At 62.7% G+C, this 7,932-nt stretch overlaps 1 protein-coding gene across 1 annotated transcript in view; it reads left to right on the forward strand.

Annotated features, from left to right (window-relative positions):
• The window catches only part of LOC109118604, an 18,969-nt gene that overhangs the window by 3,172 nt on the left and 7,865 nt on the right, over positions 1-7,932 (forward strand). Inside the window, exons 2-3 of the mRNA XM_019210262.2 lie at positions 1,751-1,894; positions 7,791-7,926. Of these exons, the coding sequence (XP_019065807.1) occupies positions 1,751-1,894; positions 7,791-7,926 (280 nt within the window). The remainder of the gene's footprint in view (positions 1-1,750; positions 1,895-7,790; positions 7,927-7,932) is intronic.

The raw sequence follows: 7,932 nt of genomic DNA on the forward strand, positions 1-7,932 counted from the left end.
GTGGTTTGGGCCCCCCCAGCCCCTGCGCCCTTTCTGGGCCAGCACCGGACTCCCTGCTCCCCTACCAGCCTGGGCCGCCTGAGTGGGCTGCACACCTGTGCTGAGGAGCGGCCACGTGCAGTGTCTGCTTCCCGCCACCAGAGGGCAGCTCCACCACCCAGTCCCTCCACTGTTTGCTGACTGGTTGCTAGGCAGACATTTTGCCATGGTCCTAGGGGCCCCAGGGCCGGGTGAGGTGGTAGGAGGACAGGTGAGGGATGGACAGCAGGGGCTGGGGTCTTGGAGGTCACACGGGAGGCGGGGCTGAGGCTGTCGTGGCCTCATGGCCAGCACTGCCCCCGAGAGCCTGAAGCTGCCATTCTGCTCCTTCTGGGGTGCAGCCAGGGTCCAGCCTGTGAAACGTGCCTGTGTGATCGGGAGGGATGCAGCCCATTGTCCTTTGTGTCCCTGTAAAGAACAGGGCAGTGTTGACAAGCCCGGTCTGGTCGGGCGTGAGGGCCGGTGACTCACCAGGACGTCCCCCCACCCCACCCAGCCGCCTTGCTCCCGGGCCCTCAGTGCCGGGTCTGCCTGGTATCTGGGCTTTCGCCCCGCATCCCTCCAGCGCCCCTGGCTGCACACGAGCAGGTGCGTGTGGCTCTGCAGCCTGGGGATGCTGTGCTCACCTCCAGGGACAGTCTCAGGAGCCCCTTGCAGCTGGACTCCGGGCCGCTGCCTGACAGGCTCTCTCCCGAGTTCTGGAAAAGTGAGGCCAGGCGGACCTGGGCCCTAGGTGTCCAGGGCTGAGCAGAGTTCCTTTCCGTGACACCGCCTTCCTGTGCCCGCATCTCCACGGCAACCCAGGGCCGGCACTCGGCGCAGTGGGATGAGCGCAGCCCCGCCCGGCTTCCCTGGGTGCCCAGTGGCACGAGGACGTGCCAGTCTGTGTCTGCAGTGCCCCTGGCCTCAGAGGGGCATGCAGGGGACATCGCTCAGCCCTGAGGAGGGTCCAGCTGCAGCCGGGTGGCAGTACCCTGTCCCACGGCCCCTCCTCACAGCTCAGAGCTCAGAGCTCCCTCTAGCTGTGCCACCTGCCCGTCACAGAAGCTCACTGCTGTCCCCCCAACAGGGCTGGCCAGGGCCCCCAGCATCCTGGCCACTGCCTCTGAGGTGCTCTTGGGAGACGTGGTGGGGAGTGCGGGTCCTGCCTGGTCCTGGGCCCCGTGGTCAGGCCCTGTGGCTGTCCATCCTGACACGTCCTCCTGTGGTTTCCAGACCCGCTCAAACATCCCGTGCTGTGGCTGACTAGGGCTACAGCAGCACTGTTCAGATCCACATCTCAGGACCCAGGGAGTGTGAAGCTGGCCCTCGTGAGGACCGTGGCCACTGTACTCACAGGAGAAACAAGTCTGGGGGCTCCAGCTGCTGAAGAGGACCGAGCTCGCTGAGGGATGTGGGGAGGGGTCGCGTCTGTGACCCTCCAGGGTCACTGTCCTGCCAGGTGAAACAGAAGGGGCTGGGTCATCCTCGCAGGGGGCTGTGATGGCCTGGTCACTGCAGGTGACCCAGTGACAAAGGACAGGGCTGCTCATTGTGGGGGCTGCCACAGCTAGGAACCCCACTTTGCAGTTGACCGAGTGGTCTGAGCCCTAGGCCGTCACTGTCCTCTGTTCCCAGGCAGAAGAGGCCAGCAGGGCCCCATCTTGGCCTCTTGCTGGTTTGCTCACCCCTCCCCGGACCCCACTCTCTAAGGTGACTTCTCTCTCCACAGTGTCGGAGCCCCAGGCTGCGCACAGCCCCCTGGAGAAGCCGCCCAGCACGGCCATCCTGTGCAGCGCGTGTGGAAGCCTGTGCAAGGGGGAGGTGCTGCGGGTGCAGGACAAGTATTTCCACATCAAGTGCTTCGTCTGCAAAGGTGAGCGGTCTGCTCCCGGCCCTGGCGGGGCCACACAGCCCGCTGGGCCCACGCACGGGGACTCGGGGTCGGCCTGCGCTCCGGGAAAGCTCTGAGTGGGAATCTTCCCACCACGGCAGGAGCTTCTCAGTGTCCTCTGGTCACCCGGTATGGACAGGAGGCTGCTGGCTGGGGGTGGTGAAGGAGGTGAGAGGTGGTCAGGGCTGTCCTCCTGCGGCTCAGGGGTCACTGGGCCGTATGAAGGCCACAGTGCCGGACCACTGGCCCCGTGGGTCACACAGCTGCCCAGAGACCATCCCCACCCATTCCCAGGGAAAATAACTCCCCTCCCGTATAAACACTAGCACTTGATGTACTAGATGGAAATGTGCCAGAAAGCGGGTGTCTGAGTGAGAGGCACAGCTGCCCTGCATCCCAGAGGGCTGCTCCGAGCCGCCTTCTCCTCACTGTGCTCTGTGGACGGACGGGACTCCTGCTGGCCGTGTGGGAAGGGCTTGTGGGCAGAGGGTGGGCGGGCATCAGTGCACGCTGGCCCTGGGGTGGCTCCATGCCCTCCTGCCACGGCCACCGCCACCGCCATCACCCGGGAGGTTCTCCCTGCCTCAGAGTGAGGAGAGCAGCTGTAAGGAAGGTTTGCTTTTCTGTGAGCAGCCAGCATCAGGGAGACATGCGGCAGGCCGGAAGTTGGGGGTTCTGGCTGGCGCTGCCTGGCCCTGTGAAGCTTTGTCTCTGGGCCCACAGCCTGTGGGGGGTGGAGGGGATGCGCAGAGCACACCCAGACTTCAGAGTAGAAGCCTCTGCCGGGGTGTGGGCCGCAGGAAGGCTGCACAGAGAGGTGGTGCTTGGCTGTGACTTGAAGGTAGCAGACTCAGCCGTCCCGGGTCCTCCCTGCCGGCAGCCCTGTGAAGGACTTTGACTCCATTGCAGCGGGGACACCTCCCTAGCTTGGAGATGGTCACTCTGTGCCTCTGAACCAGTTCTAGGGGGCCCAGGGGGGAGGTGGACACCAGGGACTCGGCCCCGCCCCATCATCAGGAGCTCCGCCCCATCGGGAACCCCGCCCATTGCCTCAGGTCCCAGGCCCAAGATTCAGCTGTAGGAGCCCAAAGCTGTCAGCCCTGGCCTAGGCTCTCCTGCTGCAGAAGGGACACCCTGGAAGTCCCCTGGTGCTGCCACCGCAGAGAGGTCAGCGTCCACAGGGAGGCGCATGGAGACAGCACGGGGGCGGGGTGACTTAGGGGCAGGTCATTTAGGGTGGGTAACTTCACTTCACCAGAGCCAACTGTCTCTCCTGATGCTGAGACCTCGAGGAGGAGCCCCACTGCCTCAGGCCAAGGCTAACCCAGGGCCATCTGTGAAAAACTCGGGGATACCACGGGGCCAGCTGACACCCCAGAACACCGGGCTCCAGGGGTCCCCTGTGCACCCACAGCCACCTCAGCCCCTGGCACCCCACTGCCCTCCCCTAGGCAGCCAGAGCCCCCGGGTCAGTGACAGGGCAGCCCAGGATGCCGGTGCATGGGTGGCCCCGCCTGGCACACAGCTGGGGAGCAGGGCTGGTGCTGTGTGGCCCCCTGTGCTGCGCCCACGCCCCGGGCTCCAGAAGGAAGGGGTGCACGGTCCTGCCTCCTGCCCTCCACAAGCTTCCCCGGGGCTGCTGGCTTCATCTGTCAGCACTGAGGACCCTCAGCCCACACTGCGGGCTCTGGAGACGGCAGTAGCCTGCCCTGCAAAGCTGACTCGAACGCCCAGGTGGAAGCAGATACTTTCTTTAGCAGGGTTTCTCGCTAAGCCGGCCACAGCTCTATGTGGACAAAACACGGGCCGGAGACCCAGAGCCTCGCCTGCTGTGGCCCCGGGTGGCGGGGGTGGGAGCGGCCCTAGGCCCCTTCCTGTCAGAGCAGCTGGCCACATGAGGGCACAGCACCCGTCCGTGGTACTGCCCAAGGAGGGCAAAGGGCAGGAGGGGCCGTGTGGCAGGAGTCTGCCACAGGAACCTGGCACTGGGCCCACCCTCTCAGCCCACAGCCAGCCTGAGTCCACGCAGTGGGTGCCTTGCTGGCCCTGGGGTCCCAGCAGGGCTGTGCCTCAGTCAGCACCCAGGGTCGCCAAAGACTGAGCTTCTCTTTCCACTTCCCCTTCCCCAACTGACTCCTCTCCCGAATCTCACTCTGCCTATCCACAGTGCTTCTCCTCATGGTCTCAATATGGCTGCTATAGCTCCAACATCACACTCTCATGGGGTGCTATATAATCTAAGAGAGGACTGGAAGAAGATCTGTACAGGCAGAGTGCCCTGTCCTTTCCCTGAAGTTTCCCCAAAGACTTTCTATATGTCTGGTTGGTCAGTGGGCTGGGGAGGGGAAGGAGAGGAGCATGATAAGGCAGCGCTTGAAGTATGTATGTGGGGGTCATTTTGGGCTTTGTGAGGGAGGAGACTTCTGAGGGAAGCCCAGGTGGTATTCCACCCAGAGGATCAGCCAGAACAAAGGCCCTGGGGCAGGATGGGCTTTGGGAGCAGCAGGCAGTCTGTGTGGTGAGCTGGGGTGGTGGCCCCCGTTCCTCCTTGTGAGGACCTTGACTGTGACACGGGAGAGTGCAGAGGTCCTGGTGGGTGCCAGGGTTTGGTGCAGGTGCAGGGCCCAGGCTACGGATGAGGGTGGCCCAGACAGGGAGGAGAGGGCGCCTGGTTCCAGACAGACATCAGCGGCCAGCGGGCTCCATTTCGCCGTGAACTGGGATAGATGGATGAAGGGTATACAGCAGACATTGAAGGGGCAGCCAGAACAGGCGGTGTCTACGTTTTTAAGAGCTTTGCCCTGGGTCCTCACTTTGACCCCACTCCTGCCATGGTTCTCACCGCTCTGTAGCCCTCCGGAAGGCTCTTCGCTGAGGGTCTTCCCCAGGCTGATGAGCGAACGCAGGCAGTGCTGCTGCTGTGCTGCGATGCCCTGGACAGGCAGCTCATGGGGCGGCGCTGTGCCTCAGCCGCCTTCCTCGTGGGGTCTGGCATGCGCGACTCCGGCTCTTACCCAGAAAGGAGGTGCTGTGGGTCCGTTCCGAACAGCAAAGCAATAGCACGACTCCGACTCTTACGAGCTGCCGCAGAGGGTGGCGAGCAGGGTGTGACGGGTGTGTTCCCAGTGAGGGGAGGATTTGGGGGGCATTCGTGGAAGTGTTTTACTTAGTAATTTTTTTTTTTTGTACTGGAGATCGAACTCTGGACCTTGCTCTTGTGAGGCAGACGGCGGCACTGCTGAGCTACATCCCCAGCCCACTAATTTTTCAATTATTTATTCACTATAATTTTGGCTCACACCTCGTGCAGCACACCATGGAGCCTGTTTTGTCACCATCCTACAAGTGGTTTGTCCTCTGTCCCGCGCCTGCTCTCCTGACCTTCTGGGCCGGGTCCTGTGCCCTGGGCTGGGAGACGGAGCCAGCCAGTGCGACCCCAGAAGGCAGGCGTTCTCTGATCCCGGAGCAGCAGAACTCAGTCCCAGGATTTGGAAGGAGCCAGGAACCTGGGGAAGAGGGGAGGAGCCCAGAGCTGTGTGCAGCTTGGTAACTGCAGGTCACCCGGGACAGATCCACCCAGGCTCGCTGGGAGAGGCTGGTGGGTGCAGAAGGCCCGCACCCCGACCTTGGGGACCCCGGGGGGCAGTGCAGTGTTTACAGGAGCCACCGGTTCCTGGAGTCCTACACAGCTCTGATGGGTGTGTCTGGGGCACACATGGGTGTGCAGGGGTGGGGTGTCCTGGGGAGGGCTCCCCTGGAGCGGGCTGCTTGGCTCTGCCCCTTCCCCTGCCCTCCCACCCAGAGTTTGGGGTGTGTCCTCCCAAAGATTCCCTTCCAGTGAGTCTTTTCTGATATCGGCAGCCACTCTGTACTGGTGATTTTATATCCTGATGTATTCAAGTCTAAATACCGTGTAGTCTTTCTTTCCCTCCCTCTTTATTTTTCTTTCTTTCCTTCCTTCTTTTTTTTTTTTTTTTTTTTTTTTTCTGCCATCCTAGGAATGGAATCCAGGGCCTTCACACTGAGCTCCTTCTCCAGCCTTTTTAAATTTTGAAACAGAGTCTTGTGAAGTCTTGCCCAGGCTGGGCTTGAACTATCAATTCTCCTGCCTCAGCCTCCTGGAGTGCTGGGATTACAGGCCTGTGCCACCCTGCCTGGCTCTTTCTTCAACGTATAGATTTCTCAGCCTGCATTTCAGAATCGGCCCAAATACCTTCAGATCCCTTCAGAGTCCTTGAGATCCCTGGCCCGCAGGGAACTGAACTCCTCACCCCTTGGCGTGTCCGCTCTGTACCTCATCTCATTGGTTTCCTGATAAATCCATCGTACACAGCTCTGCCTGGACCTGGGTGTGGGGAGGTTAAGAATGCCCCAGGGTCAACAGTGGGTGGTGAAGCGGCAAGAGAAAGACTGGGCCTGGGCTTCTGACTCTGCAGCTGGCACAGGGAGTAGCAGGGAACAGGGCTGAACTGCACCCAGGTGGGGATTCCTCGGTCGAAGGGCAGGAGCGGGTCTGCATTCCTCAGAGCAGGTGCCCACTGGGATTCCTGGGAGTGGCAGGATTCAACCTCCCCACTGGCTGCCCCCTCCTGGCTGCTCACGGTACTGACCACAGTGGGAGCCTGAGCTCCAATGCCTGCCCGCCTGGTCCTCTCCTTTTGCTCTTTTTCAGAAAGGAATGTGATAGCATGCAGTGTCTTGATAAGGATTTCTAGAATTACAGTGAATTCAGACTTTTATTTTTGGCAGGCACGGGTCTGGGCTGTCTCTGCCTCAAAGTGACCTTGGTGTCTTCAGGGCGGCCAGGTCTCAGCCCTGGCTGAGGTCACAGGAGGGGCTGGTGGGGTGGGGCTGGACGGCAGTGGGGGGTCACCGCCCAGCGCCCTCCCCCCAGGATCACCCAGAGCCCCGCATTGCTGGGACAGGCACCGCCCAGCGCCGCCAGGAGGGCACGGGCTGGGCCTGTGGGGCTCTCACCGTGTCACCGGTGACCGCAGCTCCCTGGAAGGGGCTGGCTGGGCTCTGGATGGGGACTCCAGCTGCCACATTGGCTGGTCCCAAGAGTGCGGCTGCAGGCTTTGTCACCGATGTGCCGCTGGATGTGTGAGCGATGACCTCACTGTTCTGAGGCGCCTGCGTTGCACTCACGAAAGATGGCAGCGTTGCTACTTTAAGATGTGAGGGCCTTGTGATGTTAGAAAGCTCAGGTTGGGGGGTCGCTGAGCTGTGCCAGTCGTGAGGACCGGGATGGCCAGGCTGGGGCCAGGCGGGGCCTCCTAAGTGACTGCAGCAGTCTGTGCCCTCTGCGTGGTTCCCGAGTGCCCCGGGCCGGAGGGGTTATGTGGCCGGGACACACACGAGGCCCCTGGCGCTCAGTCGGGCTCTGAGCTGTCCAGAGCTGCACGTGCCCTCCCCACCCGCTGGGTCCCTCCGCCAGGCCCTGCAACTGCTGCTTCCTGGAGCTGGTGCTGGGGAAGGAGGCAGAAGGCCTGGCCTTGCTGCCGTGGCACACAGGCACTCAGAGGAGTCGGGGGCCGGGAGCGGCCACAGGACCCTCGTCCTCCCGATCTCCGGCCTGGGGACGCGGTGGCGTGCAGTGGATGCGCAGTACTAGCCTGCGCTCCCTGGCGGGGCCTGGAATAACCTGACTGGCACGCAGGGTCAGGAGGCATGGGGCTGCGGGCGAGGGAGGCCGGGCCGGCCCTCAGGGTATTGCTGTCCCTTCCAAGCCGTCTGGGGAAAGCTCCTCTGCACCCAGGCCAGGGCTGGGGTTGGTGTCTGTCCCCGAGCCGGGTCCTGGGCTCCACAGGCCCAGACGCTGCATCGGGCAGGGCCCCAGGGACAAGGCCACCACGCCTCTAACGTGAGTCCCACGCAGCGTGTGGCTGTGACCTGGCGGAGGGCGGCTTCTTCGTGCGGCAGGGCGAGTACATCTGCACCCAGGACTTCCAGCGGCTCTACGGCACGCGCTGCTGCGGCTGCGAGCGGCTCATCCAGGGCGAGGTGGTGTCGGCGCTGGG

The sequence above is a fragment of the Fukomys damarensis genome, unplaced genomic scaffold (assembly GCF_012274545.1).
Source record: "Fukomys damarensis isolate Sample0158 unplaced genomic scaffold, DMR_v1.0_HiC HiC_scaffold_35, whole genome shotgun sequence".
Lineage (NCBI taxonomy): Eukaryota > Metazoa > Chordata > Mammalia > Rodentia > Bathyergidae > Fukomys > Fukomys damarensis.